At 42.8% G+C, this 27917-nt stretch overlaps 2 protein-coding genes across 2 annotated transcripts; both read left to right on the top strand.

Moving 5' to 3' along the window:
* Positions 1-5296: 5296 nt before the first annotated feature.
* LOC128754427 (homeobox protein HMX1-like) lies at positions 5297-6712 on the top strand. Its single transcript, XM_053857035.1, has 2 exons — positions 5297-5707; positions 5926-6712. The coding sequence occupies exons 1-2, from the start codon at positions 5467-5469 to the stop codon at positions 6519-6521; spliced, it is 837 nt and encodes a 278-aa protein (XP_053713010.1). The 5' UTR covers positions 5297-5466; the 3' UTR covers positions 6522-6712.
* Positions 6713-8085: 1373 nt separating this feature from the next.
* Positions 8086-10151, top strand: LOC128754543 (homeobox protein HMX2-like). The gene is made up of 2 exons (XM_053857247.1): positions 8086-8374; positions 8565-10151. Exons 1-2 carry the CDS (start codon positions 8185-8187, stop codon positions 9125-9127), a joined length of 753 nt encoding a protein of 250 aa, XP_053713222.1. The 5' UTR covers positions 8086-8184; the 3' UTR covers positions 9128-10151.
* Positions 10152-27917: the final 17766 nt, after the last annotated feature.

Here is a 27917-nt window from a genome sequence, read left to right as displayed (position 1 = left end):
CGGCGCTGCTGAGCAGGAGCGACGAGAAAGGCCCAGATTAGAGGCAATTAAAGCCCCACTCTATGTTGGGCCGTCGGCGTCTCACAGTCTGGCCCCTGGACGTTCACCTCAGCTCATACTATCAAGGAGAACAAAACGCAGCCGTGACTTATGATGGACGGTGAATTATTGATGGCCGAGCTGAAGTTCCCTGCTGGAGTGTAAATAAAAGTTTGTGGTTGAAGAAGGGAGGTTTCGGGAAACTCTTTTAAGACGAAGACAGAGTGAGAGTGGAGGATGTCCGGACCCGAGGTGCTGGGTCTTGACCATGCTAGAGATGACCTTCAAATCTGAACAAGGTCTTGTTGTCGTCGGAAGCTGTGACCCAACCGTCAGAGAAAATTGAAAATTTTTTAGTTACATTAATCTATGACTGTTATTGAAAATTATGTTTACATTTTGAATCATGAGTATAAAGATAGACCAGGTCGACAGTCCATAACTAGTTTCATGGATATCAGACCTCTTGCTTTTTGCTTTGTTTAACAGAACAGTCAGAAAGAAATGTACCTATAATAATAATAACTGTAATAAAAAAGCAACAAATTCAGAAAAAGTTGTGAAGGGATTCCATGGCGTGAGGGTAGTGAGCTCAGTTTTGGCCTCTTTGGTTCACTATATTTCTTACCAGAGTGGAGCCTACAGCAATTTTATTGCTCACTAAATTTGTATTATTTGTTTATTTATTGCCTTCATTCACAAGTCACTTTTCAAACAAATATATCTTGAATGTTTGCGCCTGTGTTGAGGGTTAAAATTGTGACTTGTCACTGTGATAACAACCCTGTTCTTTCTATTAATAAATTTACAGTTCATTTCAACATTTTTCAACAACTAACCAAACTAGTTTGGACTGGAAACGGTTCTATTGGATCACCGTGTTTACAGACGCCGTCTCCACTGTGGGAGTGATCCAGTTCCGGGCGGCTGAGGTCGCGGAAGTGTTTCTGTAAAGAAAGCTGTGAAATGCCCCAGAGGAGCACAAGGGCTCGTCCCCGTCGTCTGAGTGTCCCACTGCCTCCAGTGTGAGGAAGTGGGTCAAACCGTCTTCACGTTCATTGACTGTGAAACCTGAAGGAGAGCGGCAGACTTCAGCAGAGACGGTTGTTGGCAGGCCAAACGCTTATAACCTCAAAAGATGATGTGGATGAAACGAATACAAAACACACTGGACTCCCTGGAACATTTGGGATGTTGACTCTGTCAGAGGCAAATGCAATAAATCACTGCCTAAAAAGCTCTTATTTATAAACAAACTTAAAGGAATGAGCTACAAAAATGAGTGGAAATGACTGAAAATGTGATTAAAGATAGGAAGATGAAAAGGAAGTTGAGTTTCATGAGCCAAAAATATCATGGTATTTCTATGTAGGATATGTAGCCATACCTTTATGAAAGTTTGGTAACACTTTAGACTGGGGAACACAACTATTGATAAACAAATCACTTCCGTGTTTATGGTTAATAGTCAGTACATATGATGTTGTTTAGAGGTAACATTTGCCGACTAGTAGGTAAAATGTTTTAAGGGTTAACAAGAGGTCAATAAGTACTTTATATTAATGAGTGACAAGCTGATATACTCCGAATACATCTATGTATAAGTAATTTATTTCTGCTAAGATATGTTCCCTAATCTAAAGTGTGACCAAATGTTTACTAAAGAGCTGCATGATAAAAAAAAATGTTTATTTTTTCCACATTTTTCCACATCAATACCACCCTCCCAATCTTTTTAAAATTAAACTACTCATTTCAGGAGAGAAAGATGGAAACATGTCTGACAGAATCTTAAGGAAATTGTCTGGTAAATAAAAAAAGCTAAATTCCACGAATTTTAGTGTCTTGACTTTGACTTTTGAAAGCCCTTTGCTCCAGCACCGTTCAGCCCTGCTCCCTAAAGTGGCTGCAGTGTGCTGCCGGATCCTTTAAAAGTTGCAAAACAAGAGAGGGTGTGCGCTAATAGTGTGCTTTTAGCTCTTGCTTGGGCACTGCAGATAAACTGGGCTGTATGAATCGACATGCGAGGTCTTCAGAAATAAATCAGCAGTTAGCGTTTTAAGGACGGACGGCAGCACTTGCTGTCTCATTTCATAGTTTGTTTTCCTCGAGTCAACTAGCGTAACAAAGAGGCCTCGCTCCATCAGCAGCTGCACAACTGTCGCCTCTGCCAAACACTGAAACATGCTCAATTTACTGAAGTACGCTCCTGGCAAACACGTCGCTGAGAGGAGTCCGTGTGACCAAACAGTCCGGAGGCATGATGGGGGTCAGCGACTGTGGTAACAAACCAGTAGGCAGGATGAAGCAAAGGGCATGCCACGGCGGATAAGAATCAGCAAGGTGGAGAGTGAGGAAAGGGGCGCGTGAGAGGGGCCTGTGGGTCCTGGCTGTCGGCCCCCAAAGGAGACCTGTGCCGGCCGGGGTGCCATATCGTTCAGACGGGCGGGTGTACACAGAGAAACCTGATCTAATGTGGGATTTTTGACGCACAACAAGGCATTTGGAAGTTACATGTAACACCCGCTAACATGCTGGGGAAATGGGATCACATGGTCCACACAGCAGGCCAGGCTTTGGTTTGATATGATATAGAAAAATGAGACTCATTCTATATCAATGTTACACCCCCTAACAGCCAGTTATTCCCTTTTTCCTCAAGAAGGGAAGGTGTCCTCTAAGTGTATAGGTAGATATAGATATCGATATATATGTGATGTGTGTGTGTGTGTCTGTGTGTGTGTGTTTTCTTCAGGATGACCCAGCAAACAAGCACATGATAGAATTCTAGAATAATAGAATTCAATTGTTTACAAATTTCATAATAGTTACAATTCCCTTTTTTTTTAAATACAGGACAATTCTAGAATTTTCCAAAGCACACACAACTTTATGGCAGTGGATGCAACTCCTTCCATGGAGTCTCTCCAGAGAGGCGTTCACTCGCTTCAGAACAAAGCAATTATTTGGAAGCGATTATTCGTAGCAGCCGTGTGTTTTTTGCACTTAAACTTAATAATAGTTAAACACATCAAGTTTCTCACTGCAGATGCCGGTGTAGATTATACAGTAAAGAATGTTTTTGTCTTAAATTTGTGTTTAAAGTTGAGAGAAGAACATTGAAACTCAGAAAATGTGATCAAATGTGACTGAAGAAAAACATTCAGTAAAATAAAAATGATTGCATCAGCTATAAAAACGCCTTAGGTCATCACAAGGACACATACTTAGATTACTTAAAAATATATTTTTAATAAAAATAAAAGAAATGTCTTTGCTAATGAAGTACAATATCATTTACTTATTCTGAACTGGACCTTTGGGAGGATTTAAGGGGCATCAGAGCTGGGCTCCTCTCCACAAGCAAGTTCAGGTGCAGGACCCGGCTCACGTTACCGTTGACCGCCTTGAGTGTGAGGATGAAGAGCAACCACGGTGCTGATCTCCTGTCAAAGGCTACGTCTGGCCGCAGGGAGGGAGGCAGGGAGGGAGGGGAGGCAAGAGACACAGACACTGGCTGAGGGAGAGAGAGACTGGAGTTAAAGGTCAGAGCCGCTGACTCCATTCAGGGAAATAAAAAGCTCAAATGTCTTGCCATTTCAACGGAAAGGGTAAAGACGCCTGTCAGCAGTTATTTAAATCCCACAGATGATCTAATAGTGATACATCTTCGGCTGCAGGATGGAGACTGGAATTTTGGTTGATATAATTCACCCCTTATGTTACCAACACAGCGTTTAGTAACAAACAGCGGCCCATTGTGTTTCACCATGAGAGGTGTTTAACCCGGTGTTGAGGTTCTCAACCACTGGGTTCCACACTGTTTTCTCCCAAAATATTATACTTCTTAAGTCCACACTTCAGGATGACTCGAACTTGTTGATGAAATTTACAACCCATCACTTTGAGTTTACCCTAAATTCTCTGTTTACATTCTGTCTTCAATAATTTTTAAAGTTATTTTCTTTTGTCTTTCTCCAAGTTCCATGGAGTTGATCTGAAAGTGAGTAGAACAAAGTGGTGAGGGTAAAAATAACACACATAAGGTCAGGATCCCGGTCTATCTGCAAGTGTTTCCTCATGAAAGTTAAGAACCACAGAGCAGGAAAACTTTACAAGAGACCTAATAGGAGTCTCAAGATATTAATGATCACAAATTAAAACTACAAAAAATACAAAACACCAAACCAACAAATCAAACAACTGCCTATGAACTGAAGTAATGTTCCCCAGCCACTCACTTTTCAGATGCAGTGTAGTGTTGTCTGTTTACCTGCTCCTTTTAACTGACAGAGATTCGATCAGTGAGCAAAGCTAAATTACAGGAACCATCTTACACTATGAAACTTGAATATTCCACACATGGTTTAATTTTCAGTTTGTGGAAATATTTAACAAGAACAGCAGTCATTGAAGTTTTCGAGACTTCTCGACAAAAGTGCAACAATAACAGTCCGTAATATACATCAATAATATTTGATCATTTAGAATTTAAATCCTGTACTTTCTCCATTTAGTAGCCACCACAGTTGACTTTTAAATATGTTCATGCAAGTACACACACTGACATCACGATGACTTAAAGATGAAGAGAATATCACAGAAAAAAGGTTGAAAAATACCTGCAAACTAATCTGATATTAGTGTGGTTTTCTTGCATCGTAGAGCCAGCACACAGCAACTTTACCAAGTAAATATAAACTGACATAATAAATAAACTGACTCACAAGCATTGTTATTATTGATCAAACCACGTTTTCATTTCAGACAGTGTGTGTTCTGAGCCTTGAAATAATAATAATAATAATAATAATAATAATAATAATAATAATAATAAAAATAATAAAAAATAAATAATAATAATAATAATAATAATAATAATAATAATAATAATAATAATAATTCGACCTTTTCGATTTTCAATTTGTGGTGGCTTCATTTCCCCGCGCTCAGAGAACACGCATCCATATCCTCATGCGCCACAGACCCCTCGTGCTGCAGGGTCGCGACCCCGCTGCCTCTGCTTTGCTCTTGTGGGATCTTTTATTTTTGATTTCTTGTCTAATTGACCCAAATAAAGATCGTGGGCATATCCTGCTGCTCGGAGGCCCGCGTGTGGATGACACACACACGCACGCACGCACGCACGCACACGCACTCACGCACGCACACTGAGACAGCAGCCCTCCTTTCCGAGGAAAATCCCATTTGCTCATGCGCTCGACCAATCGCTGGATGCTGTCGAGCCTTTGACTTGACGTCCCACTGTAGCGCCGCCACCGTCTCTGTTTGCGTCTCCTCCCGCGGGCTGAGCAGGGCTTCCCCGGTCCCGGGCTCCACGATGACTCCGCGTCCCGCGCTGCGACGTCTGAAATGACCAGTCGGACAAGTGGATCCACTCGGTTTGGGGTTTAAATTCGAGTAAAGATGCAGGAGAAGCTGCCGACACCACGGACCACCACTTCGTCCAGGGCATCGTCGTTTTTCATCGAGAACCTACTCGGGAGAGCTCGGGATGGGGCGGACGAGGTCGGTGTCGGGAGCGGAGCGGAGCGGCGACTCCACGCCGAGCAGCACGCGCCAGTCCCAGGCATCTGTGGTTTCACGGTCCCGCTGCCGAGCGGGGGCGGAATACCCCTGAACCCCGCGGTGGTCTACCCACTCCACAGTGAGTTGATGGCTTTTAACTTCATCTAATGCAGAATACTTTCACCGACACGCACGGAAGCTGATTTGTATTGATCGGTGTAAGTAAAACCACCTGGAATATTATTCAAACGTCCATCCAGATGTGTAAGCATCTACTTATTTGTGTTTAGATCTATGGGGAACTTTTCAAGAGTTGTCATATATCTTCTCATCCAGACGTTTCTTCTCCATCTCAAGGTCCAAGTGTCGATGACCACTGCTGCTCCACCAGCGACAGAGACTCCCCGGCCACGTCCGAGACTGTGACGGAAGCCAGCGACGAGAAAGCCGCAGAGAGCAGCCTGACGGACGACAACGAGGACGCGCCGAACAGCTACGACGCACGCTCAGAGCAAGACGCCACCTTTGACCCGAGCTCCACGCGCAAGAAGAAGACACGGACTGTGTTCAGCCGCAGTCAGGTGTTTCAGCTGGAGTCCACCTTTGACGTCAAACGGTACCTGAGCAGCTCGGAGAGAGCCGGACTGGCCGCGTCGCTCCACCTGACCGAGACACAGGTCAAAATCTGGTTCCAGAATCGGAGGAATAAATGGAAGAGACAGCTGGCAGCAGATCTGGAGGCCGCACATATCCCAAATTCATCCCAGAGAATTGTGCGGGTGCCAATCCTCTATCATGAGGGGCCGGCACCTGCTGCGAGTATGGGCTTCAACCTGAGCGCGCACCCGGTCTCCCCACCTTTGGTGGGGTTCTCCAACTCCATCAACTACCCGCTGTCGTCGTTCGCTCACTCCATGAGCATGTTGAGGTCCCAGATGACTGGTTTGGTCTGAAGACCCGGACACACCTTCACCTTCTACAGTGCAATAACCAGCAGGAGACGCATCCAAAGACTCTCTTCCCACAATAGAAATATAAAGCCGCTCATGTCTGTCGAAAGCAACACATATTTTTGCAAACTTTTGTATTTAAATGCACACAGATTTGAAATTTTGTCACTTTTTCACTAATAGATGAATAAAAAAAACAAGCACAGTTGTGTCTCATCATTGTTTGTAAAGTTGCAAACAAACTTGCTCAGTTTCACCCAAATATAACAATTAAAAATATGTATATTGCCATTAAATTGATACCAACATAACCCTGAGTTTTAGGTGTTGCATTCAACCAAACACCCGCGATTGTGGCTTGAGCCGCGTGTGGATACTTTTAATCCGAAAAATTGTCCTGACAAATTTCTAAAATGCATAATGCGCCACATTAATATGAACACGCTTCTAACATCTGCTACCTTCAGGGTACAGTTAAATAAATGATGTAAATGTAAAAATAAAGTTTCAAAATTATTATAAAATCCGAGTTCTTTTCAAGAAACAACACAATCTTTGTACGACACCTGAAAGTTTTAGACTCTTAAGAAGTGAGCAATCGCACACGGATAGTTTTTATTCTAGCTATATGTGAAGATAAGTTGAATTCAGCATTTAAGTTTTAACTCCGAACGTACTTCTCAACTGTGTGTTTGCGTACTGAGCGTGTATGAAAATGTGACGTCAAATGATACATAGAAATATATAAGATCATTTAACTCCTGAGCTTTTGATGGCGAACATGTGAGCCATTATATGACTGTTTGTTAAGGATATATCTGATCATAATATATAATTCATAATGAACCACACTGCTAGTTCAGTTGGCAGAATTCTGTTTTGCCAAAATGTGACTGAGATCTTCTCTCACGGACCTGAGAACTGAGAAGTATTCCGATAAACCACATGATATATAGCTATATGGCCAATTTCTTGACAACAGAAAATGAAGATATACAGTGCAGATCCATAGACGTAAAAAGCGTCGTCCAAATGCAACAAAAACATCGAAGCGTGTATCCAAAAATATGGTTTATCATTCATGAATTCAAACCATCTATTCTCAGTTTAAAACATTTGGATTCGAAATAAACTTTATAGTCATGAAATGATATTGTACAGGATATAATTGGTGTAATAATTTCATAAACTTCAGTTATTAGTCTGTTTGTGGCTGCAGACAAATATAAAATGTAATAGTGTTCTGCGGTTTTAAAGATCATCATAATTGATCCTCGCTTAAACTCCCTAACAAATGTTGTAACTGATCTCCATCCAGCGCGCGGTGAGGATATGAGGTTTGAAATTACGCGAAGCTGCTCCTCGATGGGGCCACAGTCAAGGGCTGCAGACCGAAGGCTCCAGGCTGAGGACGCGTGGATGAGAGGGAGGTTCTGTCCCCACCCTGCCCTCCCGGGCGCCACCTGCTATTGGTCCCCACAGAGTCCCGCTCTCAGCCAATCACAGCGGGCCGAGCGCAGCTCCATCCGGCGGGAGCGACCCCGGTGCAGCCACAGAGTCTCCGGCCAGCCGCGTCTCTGCTGCTATGGTGAGAGAAGACACCCGTATACACGTCAACGACCTGGTTGGGAAGTAACGACGAAAGCGGACTGACGCGGGGGAGAATATGAGTAAAGTGGACGCACCATGTCGACCGGCTGCCTCTTTAAAATTCACTATTGACAACATCCTCAACCTGAAAACCAGCGGGAGGAACTGGGGTCAGCCCTCCGTGGAGGAGCGCGATGAGTCGGAGCTGCGTAAAGACGGTTTCCAAAGTCAGGCAGAGGCTCCGGAGAGGAGGCTGCACGGAAGCGGTGAGTGACAGTCTGAAGATGCTTCTTTATATACAAGTTTGTTTATTTTTGTGAGCGATAGAAGTGTTCGGTTTGTGCATTGTTTGGGTTCATATCTTTGGAAATGAAAGTGTTTACCAGGATTTACGCAGCGGGAGCAGCCAGAAAATAAGCAAAAAAAATGGAAGATAACGTATTTGTTTTGTCCCAGAATTCGTCACTGGCTGCACCCGGGCGACAGAATCGGAGCTTATTTCCCACGAAGAGCCGATCCAGGCGGCAGAAAGCGGGGACAGCGACGACAGCAGCTCCGCCACAGCTGGAGCTCCGACCGGGTCACAAAAAGCGGGCCACTCAGCCAAGAAAAGCAAACTGATCGCCAAAAAGAAAACGCGCACCATTTTCTCCAAGAGACAGATCTTCCAGTTGGAGTCTACCTTCGACATGAAACGCTACCTGAGCAGCGCGGAGCGCGCCTGTCTGGCCAGTTCGCTGCAGCTCACCGAGACGCAGGTGAAAATCTGGTTCCAGAACCGCAGGAATAAATTGAAACGGCAGATTTCCAATGAACTGGACGGGCCTGTGACTGAGTTCCCCGAGGTGGGGAAGCCCGTGGTGGTGGGCCAGCTGCCGGCCTTGTATAAAGAGAACAACCTGCTGGGAAGATGCCTGATGCCGGTGCCGCTGCCGGTGGTTTACCCGGGGAGCAGTGCGCCTTATCTCTGCTTCTCCAACGCCAGCAAGTACTTCAGCCTCTATGAGAGAGACCTATGATGATGGCGCTCTGTTGCCAAGAGCTCTTTCAAGTTTTAAGACAGCGACCCGCGAGGACGACAGAGGACTAGTTTCATATCACATTTCAAAGCTTATTTATTTTTCATTGTTTCTTAAAGGCCTTATAACGGACCTGCCATAAACACAGCACCGGACACTGTGGCCTACAACAACTCCAACATTGTATTCACCACCTTCCACTCAAGTATTTTTAATCATAATTTTTTTCAACAATTATTGTTTTTAACCGACAACAGCATTTCCAGCAGCTTTAGCCACCAAAGAAATTATACTTGCATGCATCTCCTGTATCATAAAGACTTCTATATGTATTTAAATGAATGTAATTCACTTTAATTTCGTTTGCAAGCATGACTACTTTTATTTCTTTTTTTTTTCGTTTTTTTTTTATAAAGGTATACTCTTATTTTATTCTATGTTTGGCGCACAATTTACTCCATTAAACATCTTCACTCGGCAAGAACTATTTACTCGTTCCTCGGTCAGGGCTTCTGGTGTGTACACGGTGATAGTTTCTGAAAGACGGTGGGCGTTCATACACACATCTTTATCTCAGGGTTTCGTCTCATGTCATGAACTGAGGTTGAAACGCGAGAGGTTCTATTGGACAAGGCCGTTTGTCTAATGCCCTGAAAACGACATATTTTTATGTTGAGTCTTGATAGTGTCCAGGGTGAGACGCAGAAACCAAATCATCTAATTGTATTTAACTTTTTCTTTTTTTTTCACGTCTTTTTTTTGAAGAAAATGTCAGTAATTAGTTCTGTAAAATGCACATTTTCACACATATTTATTTTTATATTAAATATGATACTGATCTTAGGTTCCTAAAAGTGTGCTTACAAAACAAGCGACGTAAAACATTAATATGTTTATGAAGAAAATGACTATTGCTCTTTTATTCAGGGTAAATCGTGATTTTATACATACAGGACGTTTTAAAATTGAAGAGAAATGTAAATTGAAACAAATGCTATAGCATGTGTTCAGTTATTTGAAGATTAGAATAAGGTGTAAATACTTTGCATCGAACATTAAAACATTTATACATGGAAAACAAGTGAAATAGTCAGGTCATGTGTTTTCAAAAATATATAAATATTGTTTTTCTGCTGTTTATTTTGTTTTGAGTCAGAATATAAGAGGAACGAAACTCAGCATTTGCTTTAAAAACTGACGGTTTGGAGCAAAATCCGTTTTGCTATAAGATTGTTTAAAAAATAGTTTTTTGCAAGTACTCTCAGTGTAATATACAGTTTCCATAAAATGAGTATGATACTGTGTTTTTAAAAAGTTTTATTTTGATTTAGAAAGTGTGTAATAGTAAAACTATATGTGGAAAAACAGCGGTATAAATAGTTTTGAAGTAACTGTCAAACGTGATTAATGACATTTATGGATCCACACATCGATCAGGTTTCGAGGAAGAACGCCGTTTTCAATTGACTGATAAGAAGATGTGGAAAAAGCAAATGAGTATCCCTCACTATATTTTGGTGTAATTGCCAAGACCTGCTGCGCCCACTTTCAGGAGGGAGCCTGCAAGTCTGAGTTGTCAGAACCTCTCATAAATTCACTTGGGTCTGGCGTGGTGAATACCTGAGTGTACCTCATGCGCAGCGGAAACATCTCAAAGAACTAATGCAGACAGGAAGTGGGTGATGAAGCTTGTGTGAGAGAAAGTGTCTCTCCATCACTCCTCCTCCTCCTCATCCTTGATGGTGCCACTCTGCTGCTCCGTATAGACCAGAATCAGCACAATTTACACAAAGGGAAGTTGTGCTGGCGCTCGTCTGATGTCAGGCCAAGCCTGGTTCATTATGGGGAAGTGTCAGGTCAGCCGTGCTTGCGGAAGATTTGGGGGAAAACGCTACTCAAACTCAACACAAACAGCTGAAAAACTCATTATTGGTAGCCTAGTTATTACCTGCATCAAGCTGAAAGTATAACAAGTGACTAGTTGGATTTCTCTTCTTGTTCAAGCTAAATTTCATAGCGAACAAAAGTCTATATTTACTATTAAATTCCTACAAATTTAAAAATGCTTTGGTTTACCGTCCAAGGCAGCAAAGTCCTTCTAGTTGCGATTTCCTTACCATATGTGGCCAATGGATTCTAAATGTAGCTACGCACTTCTGTCGTCTTGTTCCGTCTGTATTCTCCGAGCAACCATTGTTGTGTTGCTGTGTCTTTAAACCACTGAGTCACTGCACACACACACACATTTGAGTTAGCAGATATCCACTATATACTGCAACCAGAATAACAATGTCATTTTAAGTTCAAATCTAAGCGTTAGGTCGGGATGCAGGGGCAGCGGGGAAAGTAAAGAGGCACGGATGTCTCTCTCCCTTCGGCGCTTGACGCTGATGTTTATTACCGGTGAACTCAGCAGCATTATTTTTACGACAGGTCCTTGGTCTGACCCAGGGCCTCCTCACCACCTGAGCCCAGAATATCTCACGCAGGGTGGCTGACCTGAGCACAAGTGTTTTCCTGGTTGGTGAGCAGAGGTTGGCATCGACTCTCTTTCTGATGCTGTAAATGAGTTTCTCACTCTCATCTACGCCATCGGTAACTTATTGTTTCAGCCCCGACCCAAAGCTGGGAACCACAGGTGAGAGCAGAAATTGTCAGCCAAAGCCTTTTGGCTCAGCACTTACTTCACCACGGAGTCCTGAAGACATGTAATCGATCCATCTGTTGATCTCAGAATTAGCTAGAAGTAGAAGATGTCAAACACAATGCTATTAGGTTTCATAATCTCTTCTCTGTTGCCTTCAATCGACTTCCACACATCACCAACTGTCATCTTAGCCCCATCATTGCTGGCGCCTTGCAATACTATTCTCTGCTCTGACTCTCTAAATATGTTTCAATACACACACATATTTAACAAAGCAGCAGTTTATGTATTTATTGTTCTGTAAGTGTGTGTAGTATTTTACAAAGTTACAGCACTCACTGCTGGGGCAACATTTTAGTCTATTTTTCCATGGAATTGTGACTTCACTAATTTAATAATGTTACTCATAGAACATGAGATGAAGCAAACTTCTCTGCAAGTCTTAAATAGTTTTGAATTTTCACCGTATTTACGGATTACAAAAAGTAAGAGGATGACATTACCTCTCTATCCCAACATCCTTGTAAACCTGCGGTGAAATATTGATGCAGCGCAGACGATAAGTGCTTGAATTCTGCCCAAATGGATCACAATTCTTGGATCTGCCTTTTTCATATATTTGTGATCCAAAAAAAAGTCAACGGTTGTGTTTTTTGACCCCCAAACAAGAAGCAGTGCCAGTGAAAACAAAAAGTTTATTGTGCAATAACTTTGAAATTCTTGTTGTGCATACATAGTATTTTGTCATGACAGCTTTATTGACTTAAAGAAAAAAAATGTGCTTAGATTAGATTAGAGGACCTATATTAGTCAGTGGGGAAATTCAACATGTCACAGCAGCCAATGACAGCAAAGACACTGACACATATCAAAGACATTAAAGACACAAAGCATCAGCAAAATGTGTATGTTCTCCCAGTGCTTTTGTAGGTTTCAGATGAGCGGTTAAGTCTGCACCTGGATAACATTCATTTGTGTGTGAGAGTGTGTGTTTGTCTTTCTATATGTGCCATGTGATCATATGAAAATACAATAATAGTCGAAAAGTCAAATGGTATTTCATACATTTACAGTATATATGTCTACCACAATTCACATGACTAGTATTTTTAAAGACAATTTGTGTGCGTGTGTGTGTAGGTGTGTACTTGTTAAGAATGAGTTAAAATCTTGCGTCTCACTCCTCAGTGAATGAAGTACCGCACAGAAAGACATTGGAGTGTGTTTTTCAGAAGCATGGTTACACTTTATTGAAGAGCAAGCGAGAGTCAACACAAACCACTGAAGTTGAGTAAAACTGATTCATCTCTGAGGAAAGCTATTTACATGGATCATGTTCAGGCTTCAAACCGGAGTTTCAGACAGCAGACCTTCTAGCGCTGGAGACAGATTGGTCATCTCCACTTCCTCCACGGGTACTGGGAGCACCTCTCTTCTCCTGGTTCTACTGACCACCGCCACGACTACAGCAACAACAAGCATTATCATGATCGCAACACTGAGCAGCACAGACCGCAATGGATGATGATCAATCTCTGGCTCTCTCAACATCACAAGGGTCTTTGAGGCGAACACACAGCGACCGTCTTTCCTCACTACACACCAGAACTCTCCACTGTCTTCCACAGAGACGTTCATGATCAGCAGGCTCAGCTCAGAGGGAAACATTTTGCCTTGTCCATTTGGATTAATACGTGAGACTCTTCCTTCATCACTCTTTGTCTTCATCAACCAGTCAATCCCTACAGCCTGTTTCCAGTCACCGCATTGTAGAGTCAGCTCTTCTCCCACAGTGAAGAAGGCCACAGAAGGCGGGTCAGACTTGGGACACACATACAGGAAGTACATCTCTTCAGCCATTGCTTTGTGGTCACAGGTGTAGGAACCTGTGTGGTTCAACGTCAGAGATGGAAACACCAGTGTGGAGTTGTTACTTGCCCCATCGTCCACCAAAAAAGTCGGCATCTTCCACACGTGCGGTTGGTTTCTGTTCAATTCAGAACACTTCAGCTCCAGACTGTCTCCCACCGACTGGTAAATGTAATCTGGTCGTACATCAACGTAGAACTGTCTCACCACGTCACACTTCTGATGGCTCATCACAAGGCAGAAATAAGGGAAGAAACTGAACGGTCTTTTAGCTGTGACCAGGAGAGACGTGCTGTTCTTCACTGGCTGGACTTTGTGCACCGAAGACGTTTCAGCATTTATGAAAGTGAATTCCACATTTTTGTGGTTCATATATCGGTAGGCCCACTGGACACTCTGGTTTGGTCCGACGCTTCCACAAGCCAGCTCCTCTGTTTGTCCAATTTCCATGTAGAAGGTCAGATACCTCTTCTTCGGTTTCCCGCAGATGAGGAGGGAGGTGTTCCTCTCGAGCGTCACACTGCCTTGACTCCAGCACTTCTCTTGGTACAGGCCTGAGTCTGAAACACGCAGATGGGATATCCGATGAGGACTGAAGTTCTGAGACTCTGAGGAATTCCACAGAAGCTTCTCGTCCTCGCCGAGCCATCTTGAGATCGAGCAGAAGTCAGCTGTGTTGTCGAGGATGAAGTTATAAGAGCTGCCTCCCAGGATGACTTCAGCTTGGATGATGTTGGAGATGAGCGGCACCAGCAGCAGGACCTCGACGCTGAGAGCCATGGCTTCGTCTGTGCAGGCTCACTCAGAGAGCTCGAAAATAATCTCAATCTCTCCACCATCAGAAGCTTCTCGTGTACCGTTCATGAACTGTGACGGGTCTATCTGCATGCTACTTCCTGTCATCGTTATCAGGTGCGAACAGTCAGAGATGCTGAAAATTAAACTTGAAGTCACCACTTACAGACTTTCCCCAGCCTGTAACCCTGAACTTAACCATCCAAAACACATGGCTAAACATTAACCAGGACACGGAACCAAACTTAAACCTAATTGTAATGACCCAGTTGTATTGACGTCTTGATCCTCAAATTGAGGTTTCGATTTGTGGGGTCTAGTCATATGGTCTGCACAAAAACAGGTGTTGTGTAGAGAATTGGTGCCCACAAGTGAGGATAAACCAGGCACGCACAGTCATAAAATAAAATAAAATTGAATCAGAATCGCTCACAGCCAAAGCGCGTCCATCGGCAGCAATATTCGAGGCGTTTCGCGTTGCACGTGACTTCATCTCTACAAGGCGGTAAAGAATATGAAGATGGGGTGGGCGAAAGTTGCATGAAAAGTTGCGATTGCAACATTGTCTGGACAGACTACATGTTACTACTAACAGTGCTCTAACAAATACATGTAATAAAGTAATTTGTTTTCTTTCTTGCAGAATCATGCTGCTATCTTTTTTATTTTCCATATGCAAAAGTATGTATGGACTGTGGGGACAAAAAAACAAAACAAAAGTTCATAGTTCATCATTGGCGTTCACTTTTGCTTTACAGCAATGGACAGTAAGGAGCGAATGCTTGCGTCATATCGAACTGTTGTGAAGCCACTTCTCAGCAGTGCTGTCACAGTACATAGAAAAGGAAACCAACCACACCGTGGAAAGTTTGAATCACACGAAAGCCCTCGAAAGACGGGTCCTGCGCCGGCACGTCTGGTCAGACAGTCTCCTGGTGCCGTTACAACGGTGCCTCCTGCCCTGTCACAGCTGATCAGTGCACTCAAGCCAACTGACACCGAGGAGGAGACTGCACAGCCAGATCCAGTCGGAGGGAGGGCGAGCACCATTTGATGACCGTGTGTTTGTGTTGGAGAACTTGCAATTCCGTTTGTGTTCCTGCATGGGTCTGTGCTCCTCTATAGCCCAGGTCTGGCCCGGTCAGCAGCCAGGAAGTGCACGTCTTAATGGTCAGAGGGTGTGTGAGAGAGTGACCGAGTGTGTCTGCGTGGGTCTCAGGCAGCTTCCTTCTGCATGACTAGACCAGGGCCCCTTTCTCAGCTCGCCTGTTACTTTAACCTCTAGTCAACTCTCCCAGTCATCTGACAAAGGTCATCCCCCAAGTCGATGGGAGCGACTGTCCCTGAACATGCAGAGGCCACATGAAAGTAGGGTTCACCTCTGTTGTCACAGAACACTTCCAATGATGTCATTACACATCACTATTCACTGTTTTTCTCGCACAGTTGAATGAGTTGGTCACAGGCTAGTAGGAACTCTGCTTTCCTCCCGCTGACAAAGCATGAATTGTTTAATCGTCCCATCCCATGATAGGAAGCGTGACAAATAGTTCAGCGAATGTTGCTTTCTTTTGACTTTGATTTTGAATGAGGCACCATCATTGTTGACTTGCTTACTTTGTTTTTTTTCCCTTTCAAAATCAGGTAAATAATACTTTGTTTCTTTAATGCAATGCAGTTGAATCAGATCGGATGTGAGAAGGATGCTCCTGAAACTAAGGAGCATACTGGACAACATCACCCACCCCCTCCATCAGCTCCTGGTCCAATACAGAAGCACATGGACCAACAGACTGAGAAAGACCGAGCGCCACAGGAGGTCCATTCTTTGTGGTAATAAAAACCTACAATTCATCTCTGGAAAAATCACAGTGAAGGATTCTCCTGCATTTTCTTGCACATTGTTCATATGGTTTCTAAGCTCTTTAGTATAGTTTTTTTTTTGCACTTTATAATTTGATTTATTGTGATATGTTGAGTACAGAGCATGTTACAAACATAATTTCCCTTGGGATTAATATTAATAAAGAAAAAAATTAATAAAAATTAATAAAGTTTTTCTGATTTTGATATCTAACTCAGGGCAGCTCAGTTCACTCCCAGTTCAGACAAGGGACAGATGATTCAATTTCGGTGGCGTTCAGTAGTCACGTGTAGATTTAGGAAGGTTTTGATGGAATCATCATTCACTTGAATGGCTTGACACGTGCGACAGCCTGTGAGTAAAGCTGCAGCTTTAAGGTGTTTCCATTATTTTGTCCAACTTTTCTATCCTTTTCTATGAACAATAAACAGATGAAGCCCACAATGTATGCTTCACTCATCACTTGTTAAATAGGGGAATGTTGCCTTATAACCTGACAGACTGCTTCTCTTTTCATCGACTACATGTCCAGGGAATGAGTATCTGGGGTCCAGGTGGGCTATTAGCTGCTGAAAGCTCCGGTCTTTGACAATAGAACTCGGATGCTCGTCCAAAACAATAAACTCCATTAGCTTCGGTTTCTCCTGTGGTTACCTCCAGTTAGCTTTTATTCGTTAGCCTCTTGGTAGCGCTCAAATTCGGTCTGACCGCGGACGCTGACTCTGTGGGTCCAAATGTTGCGAAGTGCAGTTTGGTGGTTTATTTTGACATTTTTATATTGTGCTGTATTTTTCTTCAACAATAACATTGCTCGTCATATTATTATTTTTATTATATTTGATTGTGTCATGAATGCCCATATCGGCGCCGATAAATCGGCCGCCAGATCGATGGCTACAGTTCAAAACAATCGATCAATAAACATTTTGAGGTTTGATAGGTCCAGCTAAAGCCCTTTCAAAACATGACACCAAAGGTCACCACTACAAAGTCACCACTATGAGTCACAATCTGCGCCGTTTTCACTGCCGCGCTGAACAACGCCGAAGCCAGAACTACAGGTTCCCCAATGTGTCCCAATCCACCCGAGGGCAACCTGAGACCCAAACTACATGACACAGCACATTGCAGAGTAAACAACAAGGCTATTAGTTAGAGGAGGAAACCTGAGACAGGAGGTCTGTACGTGTCACACTTAAAGACTGTTTGATGGCCTATTGATCCGCTCATTTAGTCTCCCTCCTCCTCCTTCTCCATAATGCAAATTGCTGGAGGAAATTGAAAGAAGGCCGAGGGGATGAAATCAGATAAAAGCCAGTGATCCAGAGATAAGAGGCCGAGAGAGTGCAAGGACGAGAGGAAAGAGGGAGCATAAAGCGGGTTGAGACTCAGCTGGACTGTGGCCAAAAAAGAAATCCAAAGCCTGCTAAGTGAGAAAGCACAGATAAATACATTTGAATAAATGACTAATTTGCAGCATTACACCAGGCTATATAAAGAGAGGCAGAGTTTTATGAGCGGAGAGTAAGTGCTCGATTACTATTTTATTGTGCTTGATTGGATTGTTTCCAGTAACTTCTCCACATTGACCCAGTAGTAACTTCACAAGTGATGATGTATTAGCGGCGTGAGTTGAAGCTCTTCCTGTCCAACATGCTGCTGCTGTGCCGCCATAACCCTTGTTTCAAAATCACTCTCTTATTTCTGTGAAATTGTACTTAATATATTGTATTGCTCCAATACCTGATGTCATAATACTTTGACGGTTTGTCATGTCAGACTGTTTTCACGATGGGTGTTAATGCTGTTGTTGTTGGTCCGCCTTTCGGCAACAGGTCAGTTCTGTCACTAGATTTGCCAAGGGCTTTAGCTCAATCCAGTTCAGTGGGGTGGGAATGCTGTGATTCCCATTCTGATTCAACATGATTCCTCTGCCACAGGAGCTCAGTTGTGAACCGATCTAACGTACAATAGACTGTTACTTTCCACCCGCTGTTACTGCCCTATATTTTGGAACAGCAGGTGGCAGTAGAATTGAAAAATCTTCTCACACAACCCAGTAGAAAGTGTGCGAGAGAGTCGCTAGATTATGGGCTGAATGATCTGCGGTAAGCCATGAAAAAAGGGCACCAGTGGTCAATGAAGTTCTTCTTCTTTTTCTTCTTCTTCTTCTTCTTATTATACAGTTGGGCAGAGTTGGAGAAAAAGAGATAGTACCTCTTAGTTAAAGAAGCCTGAAGGGGAGAAAAGGGCACTTTCTCATGCAGGAAAAATGGTTGGTGATGGAACATCAATGCTCTTGCCTTGTTCACAGAGTCGCTTGAATGGTGTTTAAAAAAATATAAATTAATTCTCAATCTTTAAAGTGATGGCAAACAAAATCCAAAGCAACTTAATAGTGTTGGAAAAAAAGTGTCCAAAAAAGTAAAATCAGTGAAACAATGATTCAAGAGTTCTGTCGACGTCGTGCACGCTCGACTACAAATAGGAAAAGCAGGATCGACTGTGGTGGAAAAGCAGATTTTGTTCTGACTCCAGTGTCCAAATTATTATTATTATGACCATTTTCAAATTTGTCATCGGTGTAGATCAGAAGTCCAAATATTATAGTTATGATTCCTTTGACTTGTGAGCTTTAAGAAGACGGGGGTAGAGTCATACTGGATCACCTTTGAAGATAACTCCTGAAATTCTCCCTCAAACTGAACAGATTTCCCCCATTTATTTCACAACTTATGTGAAATTGTTGCTGTTTAATGCTGCCAATAGTGGTTTGTTTTCCGGTGAGCTGCTCGGTTCAGTTCTGTAGGTGTCGGTCGAACAATTAGCCGGTGTCACACTCGAGTTTGGCGTGCAGCAAACAAAGCTTTTAGCAACTTAGTTAGAACGCACACACACTCAGCAGAAATGTATCAGTTAAAGAGCTGCAGTGTCGGAGGTCCTCCCTCATGTCCTGTCCCCTCAGACACCCTTGTCAGGATAATGTGCCATTAATCTACCACTGAAAACACATTATTGGCTGATCAATATTCACGATAGGGGGGTAACAGAGGAAAGAGGAGAAGGAAGCAGAAGAACAGGAGGCAGGGGAAAGACGCTCCGAGTCTGAGGGGACTCGTCTGAGTAGTGGGGCGGGGGAGCCACACTTATCTCGAACACTATACGACGACGGGCTGCGTAGAGACATGGGATACGCAGTGTGGTCTCATGCAGCTTGTCAATAAGGGTCCATTAACACAGATATAGGTGTCAGAGGAGTCCAGTGTTTGCCTCTGCCACCACTCTTCCTCAATTGTCAAAGGTGTTGCCAAGTGATTTTACAGATGAGTTTGATCTAAAATGAAGAAGTTTGTTTCGGCACTCTTTCGTTTCAACACTGAATTGGAGTGTTTAAAGGACTTCTCCAGAGCTCCCTGAATAACTACACTATTGGTGAACACAAAAAACATTTTTCCCTATAAACTTACTGTGGTTAACATTTTGGGACACCAACACATTTCTGTTCATGCTCTCTTGTGGCTGGGTCACCAGTGTTGTACGTCTTGGGATGTAAGTAAAACACACCTCTCCGCCTCCCCATGTGAGCTTCTACGGCCTTGTTCCACAGGATTCGGTCACCCGGATCAAACCAGATGAGGACATGTTTTCTGCTTGTACCTGCATGATTCTGTCATGGAACGACGCCGCGTGACACTCTGGAGACCAGTGGAGTGTGACCTGCTGTCATCTGGCATGTTTATGGATTGTGGGGATTGACAGTGTAGAGCAGTGTTTTTCAACCTTTTTCTAGCCACGGCACCCTTGGTTCATTGAAAAAAAATCCCAAGGCACACCACCAAAGGAACCTTGGCCAAAGTGCACTTGTGCTTAAAGTCCTATAGAAAAACCTCTATTTATTTGTGAAAAAACTGTAGCTACTGACACTCGATTTCGCCAGGCTATTTGCAGAAACAAATATCAGAAAATGTATTTGTTTCACATGTGTCCAGAAAGTGTGGACAATATGGCAAAACATATCATGATTTATTTATTTACTTACTGTTGCGATTTTATCACTTCTCTTTTGCATGATTTTATTGTAGTTTTGACTTAGCGTTCTTTGCCTGAACTTGTTTCATAAAGACAATTGTTCTTTCTCTCTTCACATTGTGGAGTGCATTTATTTTGTTGTGCGTTTAGTTTTTCGCCAACTTTTAAACCACAAAGCAAACTTTGACAGTCTGTGAGTATCAATAAAGTTTTGAAGTGAGACGTCACGTTAGCTCTGTTAGCTCTGCGGTGCAGACAGTCTTTGGCGTCGCGGGTCCATCAAGGATCCCTCCCTCCATCTGTCATGAAAATGTGTGGTCAAAACAGAGGCGCATCAGGTTTAAAAACAGCTGGAAGTCGCTCATGTGAGCGGCTTCGTCGCTGTGAGAGTGTGGGAAGAGGAGCTCTGCACATCACAGCAGCGCTGCTTTGACTGACGGACAGATCAGCGCAGCAACACAGTGTAGCTCTACAGTATAGTGGTCAGAAAGAATGTCAGCGAATCCATGTGATCTCATCTCCGTGGTTGCATTAAATAGAACCATTTCGCCCACCTCTATCTCCGGACAAATGAGGTGAAATTGGATCATTTTCCCACAGTACATCTGACACACTCTCACGCCACACTAGTGTTCTGCGGCACCACGGGTGTGTAGAGTAACTCTGACCTCAAACAAGTGCTGCTGAGGTTCCTGTCAATCACTAGATTCAGTTTAGCATCCATGTGCTTTCTAAAAACCGGTTAGTAAACAAATGTTGAATGAAATGAAAAGAGGATCCAAGACCCAAATAACATAAGAGGGTGTTCCACTGAATCAGGTTACATGTAAGCGTCACCATTGTCAAAAAGCCCGCCCATATTCTTTGTGGATCCATCCATCCTCAGCGGTTTATCCACACTGTCCCACAGTGGGGACAGTAAACGTGTCACAGCAGCCACAGTCAATGACAACAGACACAAAACACGCCCAAGACATTAAAGATACAACACAAACACAAAAATATGTTCACAAATAGAACGTTCATTCAACAATACATAAAAACACAAAGCTACAAAAACAGTCAAGTCACAAGCTATCAAACAACACTAGGCAATAAATAAATAAACACCTACCATACATTTAATATAATATATGTAATGTTAGTAAATATAATGTATAATGTAAATATAGTAAAAATACAATAAATAAATAATAACTTTGTCTGAGAGAAATGTGCAAGCCTCAATAAAGTTCACTATTGAACAACAAATTGGTCCACATGTGCGGTTTTAAGTTCATAAAATGCAATAACACATTTGTTCCAACGAAAGATGGGTGATAAATATTACTGTCTGGACGTGATGTGACGTGACCAGCTGATGTTCTAATGGTTGAAAGCCTAAACAAATGCCAATGGTCTAGCGTCTTATGACGTGACGCCATGCTACAGCACGTTAGCTTGCGTAAAAAGAAAAAAGCCAATTTTCTACCCACAATAACCCGTAACCCAAAAGAGACTCGTTTATCGCTAAAAGCAGCAAAGATTATCTGCATGTGCGCTGCATTCTTTGTCGGTGTTATGTTCAAGACGTACTTGCACACCATGAGGAACTCAGCCAGTGATACTCTTTTGCATCTCTTTGTTGTTCCTGAACTGCAGGACTGCAAACACACATACGTATTAATGGGCAGGCGAATCACGCATGCACCATCGCTGTATTTGTACCCAACATAAAGTAGTGCTTCTATTTTATAAAAATAAAACAACAATATTTTTGCAAATACATAACAGTCGGTGTGACGTGGACATGAGGGAAAGGTAAACGAAAGGCATACTATCACTGACAAACACAAGTGCAACAGCCGAACCACGTGGTTCACTCCACGTTTTGATCACATGCAGCGGAATCTCATCGTCGGCCTGAAGTAAGTGAGTCACAAGAGGATTCTTCTCTCCTCCGACAAAGTGCTTTTTAATAGCAGCCAATCAGCTAATCTAGACAGAGACTGACGTCCCACCCGAGGAAAAAAAAAAAATCAAATAAAATGAATAAATAAAAGGCGTGTGTCCTCTGCACCACATATTGCATTGGAGCATGTGTTTTATAATGAATATAGATTGCCAGGCTGAAATATTTATGGATAAGCGGGGGAATGAGGTGTGTTTTGGGGCGATAGTGGAGTGGGTTAATGGTGTGAAATCACTTCCCAAGTGGATGGAAATTTAAAAAAAAATATGGCCCGGAAGTTTCAAAGCGTGATCCATTTGTAGAACCTCAACTGGGACTTTCAGACAAAAAAAAAGAAAATCTACTGTAATAATTCCTCTTCCTCTGGTGCCTCAGGAAAATAGCCAGCATTCAGGCTTCAGTCAGCATTTACCAAATGCCTTAACACATGGTTATCCCTGAAGTGCCGTCCACACCCCCACCGCCTAATTTACTTGTACGAAGCTTCCACTTCCACTCACAGCCATGAATAGTTAAAGCCCTCCGATGGTCAGTGGAGAGGTGTCTGGGGACACTGAGCTGACTAAGAACAGCTCTGGGGCTGGATGAGGAATAACTGAAGCAGACGGCTACAGAGAGAGAACATATTGTCCCTGACAAGAACAAACATTAGACTGATAAATAAGTAGCTTGGGGTGACCCGGCTTCTTTTTTTTTTTTTTTTTTTTTTTTTTTGCTGAGGCAAAAGGAGGGTAGCAACAATTGTCGAATCCTAATATAGACACAGAAAAGCCTGAGGAGTCACTGTTTCCTTATATTATTAAAGAGGATCAACTTCAAGATTCTATCCATAAAGCTAAGTGATGGGAGTGTTTTAAAAATACACACTTGAAGGTTATGTACGGTTTTATATTTTAAAGACCACGGTCTTTCTGTTCCTTTAGGACAAAAGAGGCCCGGGGGGCAACATGCAGCCCTCTGTGTTAAAATGGTCCTCATGAGGTCCATTTACTTCAGAGGTTAGGAATGGCACCTCAGTTGAGTTCGGCAGGTTCTAGTTATCAAAGTCAGATAAGAAAATGACGGCGTCCGCAAAAACTATTCTCATGCTTGTCTGAATTGAACCAACTTCCAGATGGAACCGTAGAACTTCTTGTACTGGAAAATCTGCCGCAGGAAGAGACAAGGTGATGAAGACATTTGTGGGGGTTTTTTCAACATGTTTCATTGTCACTGAATTTGTACTTCCTCTTCACATGCAGAGAAGCCATCTTTGATACCCTACTCAAGGGTGGTGAGGATTCTGTGACTCCGAGTCTTGGGAATCCTGTGGATTCTGCTGTGACGTAACTCAGAAAATGTACAAATGTTCAGACAGATCAAAATATTTTACTTAGTACTTTTAACTATTCATTAGAACTTCAAATGTTTATATGTTTATTTTGTCTTTTGTCCGTTCTTCAGCATGTTTTGTCTATAAATGGATCATGATTTGTTTTAAAACATAATAATAATAGAGGCACATCAGGTTTAAAAACAGTAATAATGCAATAATAATGCAATAACACAACATCTATGAAATCAAATAAAATGTTCATTTTGTTTTGTTTATTTATTTTTCCCTTTTGTCCATCTACATATATTAATATTTTCCCTTCATTTCCTGCCTCACCGGCTAGGAAATGACACCTTGACACCTAGTTTTGTGTTTGAATATATATATATATATATATATATATGAATCTGAATCTACTTCAATCGCTCGATAGCTCAAACACGCACACGTGTTTTGCTAGCGCTTTAAACGTGCACGTGTAAACACTTGTTCCTTCGGTAGGCGTTGCTGCTCATTCAGCGAAGAGAAGGAACAAATCACTTCTGAGACAACTTGTTCTCCAAGTCCACGTTAAAGACTCCTCTATAATTAACGAAAGCTTCATGAATAAAAAATAACGCAGCCAGATCCAGAACAGTTTGTCAAAGAATAAGTTGAAGAATTGTGTCTGAGGAGCGATGACATTCAGACAGTTCATGGTTTCTATAAGGCAGCTGTTATGAGTCATATATTGTGCCTCTTATTGTAGCTGTTTCTGCTGTATTGATCTCAGAGTGGCAGACTTGTTCACATATATTCTGATGAGATTAATATATGAAGCATGAATGACCTAATCCAGAAGCGAGAAATAAAACTGTCATGGGTTAGATTCGCTCTAAATGCTTGGCCTTCTGTCAATGAGCTTTGTGAAGAAGCCACCAGAAACGCTTTCTACCTCACAGGCGTTTCACATGATATGAAATGTTTGCATACGTTTGTGGAATATCTTGCCTTCTGATATGGGTTGCGCAGAGGTCAGGTCATTGAGAACCAGGACAGCCCAACATTATCTGAAAAACTCTAGGTGAATTGCAAATTGCAAAAACCTTGAATGCGTCGTGGTGTGCGACACAAACACTGTCTCAGTACTAAGGCATTAGATTTTGTTGAGTGTACACTCCAAAGCAATGAAGCAAAAAAAAAAGAAAAAGCAATGGAGGTGGTAGGGGGAGACGCGAGTGCAATCCCATGGTTTATCTAAATCCCAACATCCGTCTTTCTTTAAGTGTCGCACGGCCCACGGCAAAAGCGGAACATACCTTCAATTAAAAGCCTATGCATCGCGTCAGTATCGGACAGGAAAGTCCACTTTCCCAACATCAATCCACTGCATTATGCCATGGAGGTGAGGATGTAACGGTACGTAGCGCTTCACCGGACTGAACAGCACACCGAAAGAGAACAGTTGGGGTCGACGTTAAGACGCGAGGTGAAGCTCTTCTAGTCTTGCTCTTCAATATGATGTCACTCAGTATAAATAGCACCTTGTTGTATCATGAGCTGCTACATACTTGTGTATGCTTGATGTCTTCAGTATACAACTGCAATGTAAGAATATGGCTACAGTTCCTTGTCCCATCACCCATTTTAGTGCAAGACAAACCAGGTAGATTCCCGGGTTTGTCTTGTACTAACAGACATTGGAGTGAAGTTTTTTTTTTTTTTGCTCAAAGCACCAAGATTGTCTATCAATAATGTGCGTGAGTCATAAAAGCGTCCCCGGACTCCTCTGGCGATAATAAAAGAACACGTCATCCGAGAGCCGGCTTTTCAGAGCAGCACTACTCGCGGCTTTTTCGCCACTCAAAAGGTACAAAGCCTGCCTGTTGTTGGACAGAAAATACTCCTGTCTCAAAGTAAATATTTTGTCCCGCGTTTGAGGGGCAGTTTCAAACTAAGTGTTTTAAAGTGTCGTTTGGGGTTAGGGACTCGGATGAGTGCGGAAGAACGTTTCAGAGAGGCAGCTTCTGGCAGCAGCCAGAATGAAAAGTTGATAGTCTGTTGGGAGGGTTTAATAATGGATCAAGTACATGTGGAGTTGCTGGAGTTAAGTACACTTAGGAGTGCACTCTCAAGTGTTGTGGAAGAGACACCAAATGACAAGCTGGGATGGTGAGGTGCCAGTATGGTGCTTAACAAACCCGCCGATTGATTCTCCAGAAGGAAAATATACTCGTCTTCAAAGAAATGTTAAGAAGATTTTGAAACGTTCTTTCGAATGACATCTGGAGGCTGTGATTATATAAACAGTTAATAACCATCAAGATAATAACAGAGCTCTTGGGTCTGGACCTGACAAATAACGCGAAATGTCTTGACAAGAATATCTGTAGTCGCTTTGCCATCAGGAAGGTTTTAATAGAGAAGTGTATTGCTTTGCATTTTACATGACTCTGGGGCAAGCTACTCTCGCCTGTCTGCTCCGCTCAGATCAGACGCTCAAACTGGAGCACACAGTGGACTGCAGGTCCTCCGACCATCTCGCTCGCTAATCGTCTTAATGTGAATTTGCCGGCATATGGCTCTCGTCTACCGCGCTGCACTACGAGTATTAGGATTATTTCATACTGAATCAACGTTACGGTCGAGGTAGAACATTTCCGGACTTCCACTCTTCCAGTGGTCTCCTCAAGAGAATCATTAAATTCACATTATTTGCCTCCAATTCCAGACTCCTATCAAGAATGTCGGGGTACAGGACTCTTCCTTCCTTACTCCCTTTCTCTTCTAAAAGTACCGGTGCACAAGAAATAACTTAAGACACTTTCCCCGTCCAAGTCATCACTTGTGTTGCCGCAGCGACCATCAAAATGGACGAATAAATTGGTAGCACAGGACAAAAATCTGAAAATAAAAGACAAGATTTGATGTTCACCCTATACTTTTGGTGGGTCTCCTGTCCTCCTACTGCACAAGAACATACTATAGGTACATTGTCACTAAAGCTATGAGGTTGTATGTCCACATGTAAATGAGTGGCAACCTGTCCAGGGTGTCCCCTGCTCAGAAGCATCCCACCGGCAGACTCGCCAAAATATGAAGCAATCGCTGCTCATGAACAAGAAGGCAAAGGTTTCTGCTGGATGATAGCCATCTTCAGATTAGTCATCCAGACATATCAAGATCCTTGTTGGATCAGAATCTGGAGCATCCAAGCTCATCCAGGCAGAAAGGAACCGTGAGGGACGATGTTAATGATCCACGGGTGAAGGGGCTCCAAAAAGACGGAAGGTAGTGTGTACATGAAACAAATAAATATTTGAATACATCTCATTTATTTGGCTACTATTGCAGTGGGAAAAAGGGTAAAACAGCATGTGAGTTGTTATTAAATGTGCCTCGGTGTGTTCGGGCACATTTGTCTTTTACCCCAATGCAAATTTAATGAGGCTTGCCATTTTTGCCCGAGGAAAAGTGCTGCCAAATCATCTCATCACGGCTGACGGGGCAAGGGTTGGGTGAGGAGCGATTGCTTTTTAACAGCGGAATATATGTATTTTAGGGCACTTTTTTGTTTTGGATGAATTATTGAAATCATTTAAATTTACACAATGTAAAGCAGGGATGTTGGGCTCACAATGTATGGTCTGTTGTTGGCCGTCATCTCATGAAAACTTCAAAATAGAAGACACATGAAATTATTTCTTTTTCAGTGTATTAAATATCACCGTTGGTATTCCAAGATGCTGCTGCTGATGATAGTGGTGTGTATCGAGGCTGGGCCTTGGGTACAGCAGGTCACGCGGGAGGAGAGATTCATGCTAGTGCATTGCAACGGTCGCTCCCCATGCTAGCAGAGTCAACGTCTTCCCAGACAGCAGACTTGATGTCAGAAGACGAGGTTGGTTGCCAGCGCTCAGACTTGCAGCTGCCATAGTGGTTAGTCCATAGTGACGCTGCCGAGTGACAGCAAGTCCATTGGAATGTCAATAAAAGCAAAGCTGTGGGAGTCGATACAGTGCGGCGGAGGAGCAGTTGTGTTCATGCTCCCGCCAGAAATGAGGAAGGGTAACACCAGCAGATGAAAAAAAAAAACAGACAGTAAATTTATAGCCAGATGTGATCAGGAAACAGGCTTGTATGGAACCGCTCCATCAAATTTGGCTTGACTGTCCGTATTGGTTCCTGCAACAGGTGAGACAGTAAAGTCAGTCATAAATAATAAACTTAGGTTTATATTTGGATCAAAAGTTCAACAACAAGCAGCGGATAATAACGAATGACTCTTACAGAGGGGGCTGCATTCCACGGCCGAGAACAGAGGATTATGGGGTCGGGTGG

Source organism: Synchiropus splendidus, chromosome 2 (genome assembly GCF_027744825.2).
Source record: "Synchiropus splendidus isolate RoL2022-P1 chromosome 2, RoL_Sspl_1.0, whole genome shotgun sequence".
Taxonomy (NCBI): domain Eukaryota; kingdom Metazoa; phylum Chordata; class Actinopteri; order Syngnathiformes; family Callionymidae; genus Synchiropus; species Synchiropus splendidus.
Note: the sequence above shows the minus strand (reverse complement) of the source record. Positions and strands in the feature narration are given on the sequence as shown.